General features: G+C 49.8%; 2 protein-coding genes across 2 annotated transcripts; one reads left to right on the forward strand and one right to left on the reverse strand.

Annotated features, from left to right (window-relative positions):
• Nucleotides 1-392: 392 nt before the first annotated feature.
• On the forward strand, nucleotides 393-7,315 carry Fndc8 (fibronectin type III domain containing 8). Its single transcript, XM_036194880.1, has 4 exons — nucleotides 393-604; nucleotides 5,336-5,705; nucleotides 6,412-6,648; nucleotides 7,163-7,315. Exons 1-4 carry the CDS (start codon nucleotides 393-395, stop codon nucleotides 7,313-7,315), a joined length of 972 nt encoding a protein of 323 aa, XP_036050773.1.
• Nucleotides 7,316-8,650: 1,335 nt separating this feature from the next.
• Nucleotides 8,651-16,902, reverse strand: Nle1 (notchless homolog 1). The gene is made up of 13 exons (XM_036196342.1): nucleotides 16,856-16,902; nucleotides 16,609-16,752; nucleotides 15,544-15,761; nucleotides 14,590-14,669; nucleotides 13,757-13,833; nucleotides 13,536-13,633; nucleotides 13,084-13,276; nucleotides 12,481-12,616; nucleotides 12,320-12,366; nucleotides 11,255-11,457; nucleotides 9,602-9,761; nucleotides 9,452-9,522; nucleotides 8,651-8,925 (listed from the first exon to the last, which is right to left on the reverse strand). Exons 1-13 carry the CDS (start codon nucleotides 16,871-16,873, stop codon nucleotides 8,913-8,915), a joined length of 1,458 nt encoding a protein of 485 aa, XP_036052235.1. The 5' UTR covers nucleotides 16,874-16,902; the 3' UTR covers nucleotides 8,651-8,912.
• Nucleotides 16,903-17,423: the final 521 nt, after the last annotated feature.

Raw genomic sequence — 17,423 nt, forward strand, 5'->3', positions numbered from 1 at the left:
CCTCTTCAATGGCTCCTTGGCTCAGCCCAGGTGGTGTTTCTTTGTCATTTGCCTGCTCCTCCTTCCAGGACAGCTCTAAAGGGTGTCCTCTGAGGAGGACAGAGCAGCTGGGACCACAAATGTGGCCTAGAAGGGGCCATGTGTGCTGGAAGGGGCCATGAAGTTTGTTTCTTGGCTCTGCTCCACTCCAACACAGGCTTTTGGTCTGTCCAGCAGCACAGCAAACCTCACCTCCAGGGGAGGCTGGCCCCTAATTGTTACACTCAGTGATGATTGTGAAGTCAGCTCATTACTCACCCATCCCACCCAAACTAAAGGTGGGACCTTTGCCTCAGTTTTTCTCTCTGCTTCCTGCATGGTGGTGACAGCTCTGATCCCACCACCTACACCAGATGGCAACCGAGGTGTTCTGTGAAGTGGGGGGTGGGGAGGAGGCTATACTGAAGAAAAAGGAGACTCTCAACATTATGAATGTGACTGACCAACTGCCAAAGCCCTGTCTAAACTCCAAGTTTATCAACCGGTCTTTGGCTACCAAAGGCCTCCCGCTTTCCTCAGGACACAGCTTGGTCAACCACTTAGAGGAAGACACCACCAATGTCATGTAAGATACAATTCTGGGTCCTCTTTTCGAAGGCCGGGGCAGCTTTGCAGCCCATTCTGGAGTCCCTCAAGGAAGAACAAGTCAGGAGGTTCCCCATGCATCCCCTGAGCCCCATGTCAGTTCTAAGAGCATGTGGGTTGCCTGCTCCAGGAGGCCTTTCTAGATTAGTCAGTTAGTATGCTCCTTGTTCTGCCAGGTGCTTACCACCAACCCTGCCCATCCTAGGCTTCTCTCCCTCATTTCTCTCATATCATTGTCCTTGCCTACCTTCCAGCTGAGACTCACTGGTCCTCTTAGCAAGTCTGGGCTTCCTCAAACTTCATGCCACAAATCTCTTTTCCTCTCGGTGAGAAATATAAGCTAGTGTTGAGCTGGGAATGCAAGACTGGAAAGCCTAGTACCCTCACTTCAAAGAACATCGGGCCTAGTGTGAGTGATGTTGGTTGTTGGGGGCGTCAGGCAATAAAGAGGGTGGTACGGTACAGCCTGGGAAATACTGTCACAGGACGCCTTGAGAAACCCGAGGGGATTTCAAAGGGCTTGGTATAGTTTAGGACAAGGTGCAGGAAAAGGAGACCTCTTAGAGGAGGTGACATTTGAGGGAGATCTCCAGGGAAAGGGTTTCCAAGGTGATGACTGAGGTAACAGTACAGGTTCAACTGAGGTGACCCAGGAGTGGGTCCTGGGCTTTGCTTAATGTTCTGCTGTCACTGTCTTGAGTCACCACCATATGGGTGCTGGGAATTGAACCCTTGCTCTTAACCACTGAGCCATCTCTCCAGCCCCACTCTTGAAATCCTTCATTATTTCTTAAAAAAAAAAAAAAAGTTTTCATACTTTAGTTCCCATTGGGATCCACAGACTGTGGGCTGGTTTAGATTAGAGAGAGGTGTGTATGTCCATTCTAGGTCACCATTAGCGTGACCTGGATAAATGACTATTGTTTGTAGGAAATTTCATGATTTACTGGGGGGGGGGGGGAGGAAATCTCAGGCAAGGATCCCTGAGTTCAAATCCAAGTTCTACTGCTTAGATACATGGTCTCAGCCAAGTTCCCAGGCTAACACCCATCCAGCAGGGCTGCTGTAGAAATCAAGAAAGAGACAAGTCCAGAAAGCAGTCCAGGATCTAGGGGTCTTCTGTGACTCTTTAGCACCAGCATTTCCAGCAGGGAAGTCTGTTTTGCTGCTGTTGTTGTTGCTTTTTTTTTATTTTATTTTATTTTTTTTTTTTATTTGAGACAGGGTTTCTGTGTGTAGCCCTGGCTGTCCTGGGACTTGCTCTGTAGACCAGGCTGGCCTCGAACTCATGAGATCCGCCTGCCTCTGCCTCCAGAGTGCTGGGTTTAAAGGTGTGCGCCACCACCGCCACACTCCAGTAGATGACTGAAATAAGAGATTCTTAAGGCAGTCTGACTAAACGATGTCAACATCCTGACACTTCAGTCTACAAACTCAGGACAAAACTTAAAGAAAAAGGACATCTGCTCCAAATGTCCTTCAAGGGCTAGTGATGGGGTGAGGGCTGGATGTTTTGGACTGATCCAGATCTCTCAGGAGGTTGGTGGGTTAGAGCCTAAGGAGGGAGCTTCATATGGCCCACAGAGCAAACAGGAAGTAAGAATCTGGACTAGACTAATTGAGATTGGGACCTTTTTACAGGCCAGGAAATCTTAGCTGGTAGAAACCAGAATGAGAATAATGATTAGACAAAGATATTAGACAAAGAATCAGAAGTCCCAGAGCACATCACAGGGGAAGGATCAGTCTGTGATGTTTAGTTTTACTTATATGTATGTGTGGATCAAAGTTGTTCTTTTTAAGGATTTGAAAGCTATTTTTTGGGGGGCGGGGATTGGTGCACTTCATCAGCAAGATAATGCAGGGTCATGTTATTTTCTTTCTTTTTTTAAAAAAAGGTTTTATTTCAGCTTACAGATTTCAGTCCATTATGAAGGGAAGATGGGGTAGGAACATAAAGCAGGAACCTGGAGGCAGGAACTGAAGCAGAGGCCATGGAGAAGGGCTGCTTACTGGCTTGCTCTCCAGACTCACAGTCAACTACTTTTTTTTTTTAAAGTTTTATTTATTTATTTATTTATTTATTTATTTATTTATTTATTTATTTATTTATTTTTTAAATTATGCATACAAGTGTTCTACCTGCATGTATGCAGGCAGGCCAGAAGAGGGCACCAGATCTAACTACAGATGGTTGTGATCCACCATGTGGTTGCTGGGAATTGAACTCAGGACCTCTGGAAGAGCAGACACTGCTCTTAACCTCTGAGCCATCTCTCCAGCCCCCTGTATTTTCTTTGTAACAGCAAAGAATAGCAACAATATACATACACATGCAGGGACTGGAGAGATGGCTCAGTGCTTAAATGAATTCATTGGTCTACCAGAGCACCAGGGTTTGGTTCCCAGTGTCCACATGATGTTATAACCATCTGTAACTGTAGTTATGGGGGATCCAATGTCCTCTTCTGGCCTCTACATGCATTTGGTATTCATACATACATACATGTGGCATACATACATACATGTAAGTAAAACACCAACACATAAAGTAAGTTCAAAAGCAACAACTATTCATCACACACACACACACACACACACACACACACACACACACACCAAAACAAAACAAAAAGTCATGAAACGGACAAAATGGCTGGAGCCTCTGCTACATATATCATCAGTACAGACAAATCAAAACACAACACAGAGCAAAATCCAAGTTTTGGATAGGTATGTATGTGCTGGATGCTACCTCTTATTTATACAGTCTAAAGACGTGCAAAAAATGTCTTGTCTCCAGTTAATATACATATGTAGCAAGCCTAAGATGACACATAGCGAGGGATAAACAGAAAAAAAAAAAATCTTACTCTGCTGGCTGTGTGTACTGGAGGATTTGTAGCGTGAAGGAGGCATCGAGGGGTCTTAGTAATGCCAATAGGTCTTAATTTCTGAGTTTGGATGAGAGCAAAGAAAAGTGTAATATGTTATTCTTGGTGTGGTGTGTGTAAAATACCCCCTAATTAAACAAACAAACAAACAAACAAACAAACAAAAGACTGGGGGACATCTTAGTGACTGTTCTATGGCTGTGAGGTGACACCATGACCAAGGCAGCTTATTGAAGAAAACATTTACTTGTGGGCTTGCTTACAGTTTCAGAGGCTGAGTCCAGTATCATCATGGCAGGAAGCATAGCAACAGACAGGCAGGCATGGTGCTGGAGCAGGAGCTGAGAGCTTACATCTGATCCCCAAGTTGCAGAGAGAGAGAGAGAGAGAGAGAGGAAGAAGAGAGAAAGAGAAGAGAAAGAGAAGACAGAGACTGGGCTTGATGGCAGATTTTTTTTCCCTTTTTTTTCCTTTTGGATCTGAGGATCAAACCCAGGGCCTTGTGCTTGCCAGGCAAGTGCTCCACCATTGACTGAGCTAAATCCCCAACCCCTTGACGGCAGATTTTTAAAAAAGATTTATTTATTTATATTTTGTGTGTATTCTTTTTCCTACACACATGTCTGTGAAGGTGCCAGATCCCCTGGAATTGAAGCTACAGACAGTTGTGAGCTGCTATGTGGTTGCTGGGAATTGAACCCAGATCCTCTGGAAGAGCAGTCAGTGTTCTTAACCAGTGAGCCATCTCTCTAGACCCAGTGCCAGCTTATGAGACCTCAAACCCTATCTACAGTGATACACTTCCTCTAACAAGGCTACACCACCTAATCCTTCCTAAACAGTTCCACCAACTGGGGACTAAGTTTTCAAACATATGAGCCCACGGGGGCCATTCTCACCCAAACCATCATAGGGGATCAAGGGTTTTTTGTTTTGATTTGCTGTGTTTTTATTTTTTATTTATTTTTAAAATTTTATTTTTATTTTTTGAGCTGAGGATCGAATCCAGGGCTCTACCAATGAGCTAAATCCCCATCCCCATTTTTATATTTTTGAGTCAAGGGTCTCATCATACAGCCCAGACTGGCTTAGAGCTTTTGATCCTCACACCTCAGTCTCCTGAATTCTAGGATTACAGGTGTGTTTGTGCCACCACACCCAAGAGAACAAGAGCATTCCTCCAATATATGTATTGCATATAATATGGACTATTAATTTTGTTTTATAATTAATATTGTTAGATGTTATTAGAATGTAAGTAAATACAAATTACATTAAACACAAAGTAATAGAAAATAAATATTAGTAAAGACATTATTAGGGGTTGGGGATTTAGCTCAGTGGTAGAGCGCTTGCTAGGCTGGGTTCGGTCCTCAGCTTCTGGTAAAAAGAAAAAAAAAAGAAAAAAAAGACATTATTACTTTATTAGGTACTTGCATATATTTCTCTTTACTCCGGTTGGTTGCTGTGGTCATTTCCTGGGACCCTTGTACCCCATTTTGGTGTGAGGACTCAAAAGTTTTAGCAGTTTCTCAAATTAAGTGGTTCTTGAAGCACTTAATAATCAGAGCCACCGGAAGATCTTACTTAAAATGCAGCTTTCATCTCCACTGGGGACCAGGAGCTGAGAATCTGCAATTTTAGTGAGCACCTTGGTGGATTTGAGGCCCAGCGGCTGCTGAGCAGTAGCATGTTCCAAGCTGTTCCACAGTTAGGGGGATGCTGGTAGAGCCCCCAGGCCATATATTCAGGGTTCCTCAGGCTGGGTGGATTGGGGTAGCCTCCTTCATCTGACATTCATATCCTTCCCACTCCAGGAAGCAGATGCCAGTGGAAGATTCTGAATACAGCTCAGATGACACTAGTATGTCCCCCATTTCATCCACTCTGATGAACCCCATCAAACTGGCTGTGACTCAGCCCAATAACAGCTTCTTTGCCGGAATGCTGGAGGGTGAGCTAAACAAACTCAGTTTATCGTCACTGACCAAGAACAGAGAAAATGAGAATATGGCCATCTGCTCCCGCTCATCTAGGTCCCAAATAGCCCCCGCGGGCCTGTTGGACCTTGACAACCCTGCACTGGACACAGACACCTCCTCAACACACTCTGAGTCTTCTGTGGTCCTGGATGTGCCAGAGGCCCCCTTCATCTGCGAACACACTGTTGGTGATTCCACAGCTATGGTATGCTTTTCTCTTGGCAAAGGCTTACAGTGTAGGCAGTGAACTAAGCTCCATGGAGAATGTGAAGGCATTGCCACACATTGCGACCTGAAGTTCGTGGTTTAGGGAGGGAGGCTGGCAGTGGAGGGGTGGTCTACAGAGCTTTAGTGCAAGAAGAAATGGGCTCACTGCTTTCCTGCTCAATGCAGAAGGGATTAAGATCAAGTTTCTCAGAAACTCAGAGAAAAGTTACTTCCAGCTGAGCAAGGGTTGGAGCTGGGAAGTGTAGAAGCAAGCAGTGTCCTCAGCATGTTTCTAACCAAGGGCTTCGGACAGTCACATTCCTTCAGGCCACCTTGTTAATACCTAGACTCCCAGGCTCCATTCCTAGAGGAGGAGGCCTGATAATGGGCATTGTTTACATAGTCCCAGATAATGGTAAGTTCCTGAATACGGAGTCAGACTTTTAGTCCATCATTTAGTTGCTATGTGATGGCCTCTCCGCAGGTGGGAAAGGTTTCCATAGGCAGTTTTCCGCTGGCCACTTAGGTCTCTGGAATGAACACCCTATGGTGGGTGGGCCCCTCCTCTTCTCAGTGTTCCTGGGTGGTTGCCCTTTCCTCCAGACTGAGTGAGCTCCAGTAGGAACAGGAGTGGAAGCGCCGCTGTGACCTCTCCCTGCGGGCCAGGCTAGACCTGAGGAAGCCTGGGCTCTCTCTTCCCCTAGATTTCCTGGACTTACGCTGTGGGCAAGCAGCAGGTCAGTTTCTACCAGGTGCTGCTGCAGGAGGCGACCAAGCAAGGCGACAAGGAGATGCCCAAGGTCAAGAACCGCCCCTGGATCTTCAACAAGATCCTGGGCACCACTGTCAAGCTGATGGAGCTGAAGCCGAACACGGGTTACTGCCTTACTGTCCGTGCAGCCAACACAGCGGGGGTGGGGAAGTGGTGTAAGCCTTATAAAGTAAGTCCTGGAAGCAGAAGGCCCAGGGCTAGGGAGGGAGTCCCATCCAGAGAACGAAGGTGCTCAAGGAAAGAACCATTGGCCCAGAGAGGTGAAAAACTACAATCCAGAGACCAAACAGGAGGCAGGAACCCCTCCTCCCCCCCAAACCTCATGTCCTTGCTTTCCTTATGCCTGGGCCAACAAGCATTAACTCTAGACTGCTGGTTTAGGAGTTAAGCTGTTCAGGGCCCATTAGAAATGCAAGCTGATAACTGTAGTAGTATTGCCACAGTGTTCATTTTCTAAAGCTGCGAATTCTCATATACCTCAATTCCAGTAATTGAGAGTGAGGGGAGAAAAGGGAAGAGACCAAAGGGAACAGTGTGTAGGTGTCAGGGGTCTGGGTAGAGAGAACCCCATGATGACTGTGTTGCATGAAGCTAAGATCTCACTTAGCAGCAAGAGGCTGAGAGGAGTGAAGAGCCAGGCTCTAGCCTGGGAAGGCATCCTGAGGGTGCTTGTTTTATTTCAGTTTGCAACCGTGCCTACCGACTTCAACAGCTTCCCTGAGAACAATCCCATCCAGGTCACCGTGCAGCGCAAACAACCTCAGCGGAGAACTGTGTCCATGACGATGGAGGAGATGCGGAGGATGGAGGATCTGGAATACCTATATCCATATTAGAGGGCATGGGTCGAGGCTATCCCTTGCCCACTGTCAGTCTTGGCCCTGGGTCCTCAGGAGCCAGAACCATGAGATGGACTGTACCACCAAGCACCAAGAACCACTAGTTAGCCTGTCAGCCAAGGGCCTGGGGGCAGATGTACTGGAACCTCACCCTTGGGTTGAGGCCAAGGATAGACATAAGCCCCATTCACTGAGACACCTTGGGCTGGGCCAGGCTCAGCCACTGCCCAACAGCTGCTAGGTGCCCTCCTTCCTCCCTGACCTGGCTGGTTCCAGGTCCCTCATTAAAGAACTGAAGGCCCATCCAATACCCTGAAAGTCTGCTTCCTGTTGCCATAAACCTAAGCTGAGCCAGAGCACCAGCATCTTGTCAGAACCAACAGTCCGGCATGAGAATAAGGGTGGCTGGGTGACAGGTGGACACTCGAGACTAAGAGCCCAGCTTTGTGGGGGTGGATATTCCAGCTAAATCCTAGCTCTTCCCTCTTGTGAGGTACCAATAGGTCATTGTCTCCTGGGGCTTGGGTAGCACCTCATCCTAATATGTGAGGCCATTCAGGGACAGGCTCAGGGTCAGGGACTCAGCAGAAGCACTGGACACCAAGCCTCTCCTACAATCCTAATGTGTGAGGGGAGGCTGACCACCACAGCTGGGTGACTGCAAAACTGTAAACACCCCAAATGGAGGTGGGAAGCATACGGATCCAGTGTCAGGCAGACTCAGGAATTCCTCCACAGATGACTGGAGGCCATGAACGGACAATGCTGAGCCCCAGCTAACTATTTACAGCAAGAGAAAAGGAAGGTAGGTTCTTGCAGGGCAATGGTCTCAGTCAAGGCCTGACACACTGGGATACCCTTCATTCCTTCAAGGTCCTGAGACCACAGGTCCTCATCACACTGTGCCCAATCAGCTTGTGTTCCACACCACTGCCCCCTACCCCCAGGTGGAATGGCCCTGGCCTTCCTCTCTAGCCTGAGGGCCTAGCACAGTGCTAAGGATCTGGCAGGGCCTCAGGCAGAAAGGAGAGACAAGCAGCAAGCCTCTGGGTTTGAATACCAGAGTCCCTGTGAGCAGGCTGAGAAGCGTCTCGAGACGTGAGTAACTTCGGTTGGTACAAACAGGCACACGGCCAGAGTGACCCCGTCGGACAGTACAGCCTCAGCCTTTCCTATGGTCACTGTCACACTGCTCTCTCCCTTATAGTGCGAAGGGTAGGTAGGAAGCATGGGCTCCTGTCACACGGTGCAAGGGAGGGGATGCATGGACCTGCTCAGTCCTCAGCTCACCATGGGGTTCTAGGACAGGCACCTGCAGCACCAATATACAATATGTTATTTATTTGGCCACACAGCAGAGGGTCCGGGCCTGTACAGCTGGCACTTTGGAAAAAGGACACGGGGACCAGAGGCCTGGCTTTCCGGTGCCGTCAGCACCAGCCAGAAGTGCCCACAGCTTAGCTCCATGTTGTGACTTCCTGTGACTGCTACATGCAGACCACCTGTCCTGGGCAGGTGGCCACCACGTGCTTTGGTCTCTTGCAGGGCAGGTGGAGGCTGAGTCCAGGTAGGGGTCAGGAAGCTGTGGAGTTCTTCATCTTCTCCATCTGTGGGAGAGAGTCATGGAGGGATCCATGCTTGCCTACAGCTCTGTCAACAGCTTGTCACCTGCTCTAGCTCTGAGACTCAGCTATGTAGTACCACCCTCCAGGGGTCTGTAGTACCCTCCTCCAGGACCCCTTTCTTTCCCTCAGTCCTGCCCCCATGATCCTGCAGTGCCCACCACCCAGCGTCAAGTTTCAGTCACAAGCGGAGTACGTTAGGTGTCAGTGTTCTCCTCTGTGACCCTCCTGTCTAGGAAGGTGCTGTACCTGCACACCGACAGAACCAGGGTCTGAACCCGGGTCCCACGAGTGCAAAGCCTGATATCCTAACAGTGAATTACTGCTGCATTGTGCAGACCTATAAGTTCCTCCAGGGTCTCCCATAAACCCCTAGCTCTATCTCCCATGGAGAATCTGGCTTCCACCTCCTCCCTCCAGAACATAAGAATGCCTTCTGAATTCCATGCCATGGCAAAGAGCAGAGGCCAGGAGACCCGAACACCCCAGTCTTTACTGCACCCCCACTCACATCCTGAGGCACTTGTCTTTCCCGCCGCTTGCTACTCTCTGGCCATCTGGACTCCAGTCGACAGCATATACCTAAAAAGAAGTTGGGCAGTAGAGTGGTAAGGGCAAGGGGGCCAGGGCCAATCCCAGCTCCCCACGGGCTAAGTCTTACCTCATCAGCATGGCCAGGCAGGTCTGTGGCCAGTTTCTGGGCCTTCACGTCCCACACCTTCAGTGTGCTGTCACTGCTACCACTGACCAACAGCCGGCTGTCAGCCGACCAGGCAATCTGGTACACGGCAGCCACGTGGCCACGCAGGGAAGCCAGGTACCTGAGCCAGGGGGAGCCAGGGACGGATATTAGATCTTCATTATGTCCTCCGTACCCACAACAGTGGTCCTCAACCTTGGCTGCCTGCTAGCACTGCCTGGGCCCATGCTCGACCATTTTAATCATCACTGGCCATTACTACTGTGTGAAACTTCTCCAGGTGAGCTGCTTTGAGGCTGCCTCCTCCTGCTAAGCCTCCAGACCCGCATGACTCTGTGTGTCTGAAAACCCAATGTGCCACCTGCTTAGCCCATCTGCCTGGTGCCCCCCAACACAACAGGTGCCAGCTGACAGGTGGCATGGAGTAACACAGCGGGCCAGGCCCAGCTGGAGCATTCAAATTAGCAGAGTCTAGCTGTGACGTCTGGATAAGCCGTTAGGCCTGGGACTGTTTCCTGGTTTTCTTTTCTTCTTCCCCCTTTTGATTTTTCGAGACAGTTTCTCTGTGTAGCCCAGGCTGTGCTGGAACTTGCTTTGTAGACCAGGCTGGCCTCGAACTCAGAGATCTCCCTGCTTCTGCCACCTGAGTGCTGGAATTAAAAGCAGGTATTTCCTGGTTTTCTAAAGGAACTGAATTACCATGTCAAAGAACTGCTGTATGAAAATACACAGCAACAGACATTCCTTCTTTGCTCCCACACACTCATGCCTCTGTTGCACCACGCCCTCTCACACCAGGGCCTCTCAGATGTTAACTGACAGCACAATCACCAGGTGATCTTACAAAATGCAGATCTGATTCACAAGGTCTGGACTGGAGCCACATTTGCATCTTTAAAGATGTATTTATTTATTTTATGCATATGAGTATTCTATCTGCAAGTGCCAGAAGAGGGCATCGGATCTGGCATCAGATCCTACTACAGATGAGCCATTGTGTGGTTACTGGGAATTGAACTCAGGACCTCTGGGAGAGCAGCCAGTGCTCTTACCTGCTATGCCATCTCTCCAGCCCCTCACAATTGCATCTTTAACCTTTAAAAGACATGTATTTTTAAATAAATACATGACTGCAGGTGCCTGTGGAGGCCAGAGGCATAGGATCCCCCTGGAGCTGGATACAGGTGGTTGTGAGCTCCCCGATGTAGGTGCTGAGGAGTGGACTTGGGTCCTCTCCAAGAGCAGCACACGCCCTTAGCTGCTGAGGCATCTCTTTAGACCCCTACATTTTGCATTTCTGTCCAAGTTCCCAGAGATGCTGGTGCCACTGGTGTGTAGCACACCCTCTGAAGACAACACAAGAGGAACAACTCAGTCCTAGCTACTGTTCACCTTCTCTAGGCCTGCTGCATCCCTGGCTCTGTGGCTAGTCCAAACATTTAGTGCTGGCCCTAAAGGTGCCACCTTACCAATCCAAGTTCAGTGTACTTGGTCAGAGAGATGTGTGAGCTGAGGAAATCAGACTCCACCAGTGCCACACAAGTAGCAAGCGGCGACACCAAACTCACGCCACACCCAACCACTGATAAGGGACAGCCCCCACCCTGCACTCACTTGCCGGTCCTGCCGTCCCACAGCTTGATGGACTTGTCGAAGGAGGCACTGGCCACGATGCGGGAGTCAGGAGAGAAGAGCACCTGGTTGATGAGGGCCTGGTGTCCTGTCATCCGTGCCAGGGGCTTCTTGTCCTCTGCTGGGGACCACAGGAATAAGGTGAAGTCGTCTGAGCCAGATACCAACCGCTCTGGGCCTTGGCCCTGGGCAAGAAAGTACACCATGTTGGATGTGGTCAGATACTGGCTATGCAGACAGCAACAGAGGCCAGGACCAGGGATATGAGGCCCGGCAGGGATACAAGCTCACACCAAACTCCAGGTTAGCCCATAAGGAGTTCTGTATGCGTGGAAGGAGTCCTAAGATACAAACCAACGTACAGAATGGTGCTACAAGGGGATGGCTTTTGTATTTTATGTATGTACACTCTGCGCACACAGAGTGTATAGACGGCCATACTGGATGCCTTGGATGCTTCCAGAAGGGATGCCTGACTGGGTGAAAGATGGGAGATGTTTCATGACCTTTTTGTGTCTTTTGAACCTTAGACCATGTAAATGTGTTCCTTAGACAACAAAGAAAAAAAAGGGACAACAGTAGTAAATAAGATAAAAGGGATTGGGGACTTAGCTCAGTGGTAGAGCACTTGCCTAGCAAGCACAAGGCCCTGGGTTCAATCCTCAGCTTCAAAAAAAAAAAATAATAAAATAATAATAAAAGTTAAATGATGCTCAGTCTTTAAGACTTGAAGATTATAAAGGATGAGGACCAAGAACAAGTTTGGGGAATAAAAACACTGAGCTGGGGCTAGAAGGGAGAGGCCTAAGTGACTGTGAAGCTTCTGTGACCAGATGAGAAAGTGTCCTGAGCCAGGCCGTGGTAGCGCATGTCTTCAATCCAGCACTTGGAAGGCAGAGGCAGGCAGATTTCTGAGTTTGAAGCCAGCCTGGTCTACAGAGTGAGTTCTAGGACAGCCAGGGCTACACAGAGAAACCCTGTCTTGGGGGAAAGAAAAAGAGGGGAGGGGGGCTGAGCTGGGGCTGCACGCTGGTGGCACATCCTCACCCGCACAAGGTTGTAGCGGCTCGATGCTCTCTCCTTCAGCTCTTTCACTGTGCAGGCACCAAAGGCGACAGAGAAAGACAAGGCTGGTTAGACACCCACGCACTGGGCTGAAGAACTGGCTTCCTTCCAGACAGCCTGCTCCCCTCCCACCTCTCACTCACAGGACCCCTGCAGGTCTTGGGCATTCACTGTGGCTTCAGCAGGCTCAAAGGCCCCCGTGCGCAGTGCATAGTCTGTGCTGAGTGCCATGGTGTTCACCCAGTGGCCATGACCTTGAAGAGTCCGGCACAGCACACCCTAGGGCAGAAAGAGACAGGTCAGACATATACAGATCCACACTTACACACCCTAAGATCAGGGGAAAGATCGTACCCCACCACGGGATGGGTAACACAGGCCAAGAATCAGGAACCCAAGACTCCATCACTCATGCACGGTCACCTTAGTCAAACCACACCTGGGGGCTCACGCCCCTCTTCATTTGAGAAGCTAGACTACTGGCCTGTTTCTGGGCAGAGAAGTACATCAGAATAAAAGGGTTTACTTAGTCCAATGGGTTTGGGATGCAGTAGGTGGCAAACAACTCCATAACAACCCAGAATCTCCACAACATTGCAGCATTAACCACTGAGCTGCTGTTCCAGAAGGACTGGCGGGACTCCTAATATAATTCTGGAAACACCAGACTCACTGATACCAGGTTTGCCACCAGCACCCGCACCCATGACCCATGAGACCGGTTTCTGAATCTTCCCAGCCCTTACGTCATGGGCCCTCCAGACTTTGATGGTGCGGTCCTGGGAAGCAGAGTATAGAAGCCCATCACCTCCCCAGCGGAGGCAGGTGACTGACTGCGTGTGCCCGGTGAGGATACGTTCACAGCGGCCTGCGGTTGTGTCCCAAACTCGTACGCTGCCATCTTTGGAGCTGCTGGCCACATATCGACACTCGGGGTTCCTGGTCAAGGGGGAAGTGTAAACTCAGATCTGATCTGACCATGACTGCCCATAGCGTGTCTCGTTCCTGACTCAGAGGCTGGGGACAATTTCTTGTCAGCTTTCTGACTGCATAGCCAGGCTGTACTCAAGTCTAGAAGAGCAGCTGCCTCCAAGCAGCAGGGGGTGTGGCCATGGAAGGCCAAGCTGTCACGGATATCTGGATGCTTCTCTCACTCTCTTCCAGAAAATGTCTCACGTCTCGGCTTGGTGTCACTTACATGTGAAGGGGCTCCCAGCTCAGGCCTGTGATCCACTTGCTGTGACCAGCGAGGGTCCTGCCCACCTGCATCCCCGTGCTTGGGTCCCACAGGAGAATCTGAAGGACAGAAGCTCATAAAATAACTTTCTGCAACCTGTCCTAACAAACAAACACCTCCCAGCTACCGCCCAACATGATCTCAGAGGCCATTCTCTGCCCATCCATCCTGATGTCCCCTACCTGGCCATTCTTGCAGCCTGAGGCCAGTGTCTTGCCATCTGGGGACCAGGATATGCTAAGGACCCAGTGCCGGTGTCCTGTGAAAGCAGGGGAAGGAAAGAGGAGCTCCATTCACCTTTATCTCTAGCCAATGCCTAGCGCTGTGTGGCAAACTGCAAATCCTCCTTAACCAACTGCCATATAAATGAACTGAACTAAAGGGGGGCGGGCGGCACAGGCCAGGTGCCACGGCTGTGCAGCTAACTCAGCCACTTTCTAGTAGTCCGTACTTGACACATGGTATGGGGGGTTTCTATACACACCACCCCTTCTTCTACCAGTCCTAGGATTAAAAAGCAAGAACTGCTCTCATTCTCCAGATGCAAAAACTAAAGTTTAGCTAGGGAGCACACCTTGTAGTGGGATCCTCTAGAGGGTCCCCAGACCAGCAGCAGAACATACAACTTCTTAGAAATGGACTCAGGGCCCACCCTCTAGCTGCTGGAAAAAAAAAAAGCTCTGGAGAATTCGGGGTATGGGGAGCAGTTAGGGACCTAGCTAGCATGTTGTATTTCAACAAGGCCTCCAGGTGATTCTGATCTATGCTAAGTCTGAAAACCCTTTTGGCAAAGGTTGACATTAAGTCAGGCTGTCCCTACTACCAACAATTCAGCTCCTTCCCACACACGTTGGTCCATGATCTGTTTGTTTCTAAGTGGCTGACTGGCTTCCAGGGACAGGCAGCCGTGAACAGGATGCTAATGGGTTGGATTCTTCTGAGTCCTACCAGGAGCTACCCGAGCTAACCACTTGGCATGCATAAAGTTCCCTTACGTGGTTAAATGCACACTGACCTTTGCATGTGAAATGCGGTGTCTCGGTGCTGAGATCCCAGAAGCGCACAGTGGTGTCTCCAGAACCACTGGCCAGGTACCTGGGGAAGAGAGGCCACTTGACTGCTGCAGTGGTGGGGCCCACCCTGAGACACTGCACATGTGCATTCCTGATGCCTATTCAACCATCTTCTGGGAACAGACTCTCCTTTCCTGAGAAGGAGAAACAGGACACTGATGCCACCTAGAAAAAACCCCAGGAGGCCACTTCTTTCTTCCTCTTTCCTGGCAGGAACAGCTACAGTTATAACCAGGACTTTGGTTTTTTTTTTTTTCTTTTTCTTGTTTTGAGACAGTTCTGGCTGTCCTGGAGCTTGCTGTGTAGACCAGGATGGCCTTGAACTCAGAGACCTGCCTGCCTCTGCCTCCCAGATGCTGGGATTAAAGACGCGTGCCACCACCCCAACTGCTGGGATTGATGGCATGGGCCACCACACCCAGCTTATCTGTTGAGCTGGAGTACTTGAGAAGAAACGATTCATTTTCACAGGGAACTAACAGATGCAGAAATCTAACTTGTTTAAGTGACATAGCTTGGAAAGAACAGGGTAAATCAAATCTCCAGAGGTCCAAGACAGGCTCTTTCCAGGCAGGAGGTATTGTTAGCCTTTGGGGACCAAACACCAATAAGATTGCAACTTGAATCCAGATCTCAAGTCTGTGGCAGACAGCTTAAGACCCTATGGATCGCCAGCGGTGGTTGCACACGCCTTTAATCCCAGCACTTGGGAGGCAGGCAGTTCAAGGCCAGCGTGGTCTAAAAAGTGAGTTCCAGGAAAGGCACGAAGCTACACAGAGAAACCCTGTCTCAAAAAAACAAACAAAAAAAAGACCCTATGGATTGTAATTCGGGAGTGCTCTCTCCACCCCAAAGGCTGCACCTCTAAATCCCAATGACTTTGCCCAGGTCCTTACTTTCCCGTAGGGCTGAAGGCCACAGAAATGACTGCTTCGCTGTGACCCTCCAATGAGCTGGTGCACCGAGTCACAGCACGCACTCTGAAGACAGCCTGGGGCTGGTAGATGATGTCTATAATTTTCTCTGTCTCCACAGACTGGGACTCCAGTGTCTTCCCCAGTGAAGACACAATCTCAGCATCGTGGACATAGAAAGCCAGGGGTAAGGGCTCCTCCTGAGGGCAAGAAAAATGGAGTAAAGGGCAACTCTGCCATAGAAGGGTGAGCTCCTGTCCTCAGTTGGGGGGAAGCCAGCTCCCCAATGGGCTGTGGGGGGGATGAGGCTGTCGTTTCCCAGCCACCTCTCTTGGGATACCCTCACTATTCCCCACCAATCACAACCTTTTAAAATTACGGAGGAGTAATCCTTGGAAACTCACAGAATTTTGAAGCCCTTTAGCTGCATCTCAGAACACAGGGAAGTAAAGATTAATATCCCCACTTGGTGGATTTTTAAAAAATGCTTAGTGCAAATAAGTAGTTAGCTCAAAGCCCTAACTCTGACGACTAATTTAGGTCCTTGGTATTTTTAAGGTCTAGGATGAGAGCCGATACACAGCATCATATACTGTTTTGGAAATCACCAACATTATGTAAAACGGTGATGGTTAAAGACGCAGACCAAGGTCTGGTTAAATAAGAGGGTGGGGGTCCACCAGCTGCATCTGTAAGCCTCCCCAACAGAGGGCAGCATTTAGTAACATGGTCAGAAAGGTTAAGAGCACAGGCTTTGAATCTGGTCGGACAGATCTGGGTTCCAATGCTCAGTCAATCCAACAACTACTGTGTACCAACTACCACGCGATTAAATTATCCCGCTGGGCATCTCTGTGAAATGGGGATACTTCTGTTGGGCTGAGCCAAGGAGTTACGGAAATACTACATCCGATGAATTAAAAACACAGCCTGTCCGTCCGCAGGTGGGTCGGCATGGAGAGCCTTTTTCCACGGACCGACCCACATCACCATCGGTGCGCAGTGGGGGTCCCCGGAAACACCGCGGTTTCCTCTGGGAGTGCTCACCTGGGCCAGCAGCGCGTTGCACACGAGCTGCAGCTTGTCAGGCGTGATGTCCACGGGCACGTCGAACGGGGAGCCCAGGAGCTGGCCGCCCTCATCCTGAAACTGCACGAGCAGCCGCTGCACATCGCCGGACGCCGCCTCGTCCTGCGGAAACAAGCCGAGAGGCGGTCAGTCCCCCTTCGCCTCCCTCCGGCCTGGGGACCCTACGCGGATACCCGGCGTCCCCGCCCTGTGCGCGTACACCCACCGCCACAGAAGCCGCCATCCTGCGTCCCCACGTGGAGGAGAAGAGAGGCAGAGGGATGGAGCGCCGCGTTCGTGTCGCGGAGGGCAGCCGCCGGCCACAGTGCCCTCTGGTGTTCGGAGGAGAGAGTCCGGCGTGCAAGTGGAGTCACCAGGAGTGGTCACCTCTGCGCGTTCTACTGTATCCCTCCCAGGCTTTCACTCTTCACCACAGCGACTCTTGTTAACTTTAGTAGACCACGGATGCTAAAACGCAAAGAAGTTAATTGATTTGCCCATCTAACTCACAGAGGCAGGAAATGGTGGAGGGTTCCAGGCAGCATCCCTGTTTCCCCTAGGGTGGAAATCCAAACCAGGAAACTGTTAGATGGAGGCGGAAACTTTTATTTATTGGTTGGTTTGTGTTTTTTATTTTATTTATTTATTAATTTATTTACTTTTGAGATAGGCTTTGGGTGTGTAGCCTAAACTGACTTTGAGCTCCGTGATCCTCTTGTCTGTGCCTCCCAGGATGCTGGGATTACAGGATGGGCCACCATGCCCAGCTGTCCTGGCATTTTTCTGAGCTCTTT

The sequence above is a fragment of the Onychomys torridus genome, chromosome 8 (genome assembly GCF_903995425.1).
Source record: "Onychomys torridus chromosome 8, mOncTor1.1, whole genome shotgun sequence".
Lineage (NCBI taxonomy): Eukaryota > Metazoa > Chordata > Mammalia > Rodentia > Cricetidae > Onychomys > Onychomys torridus.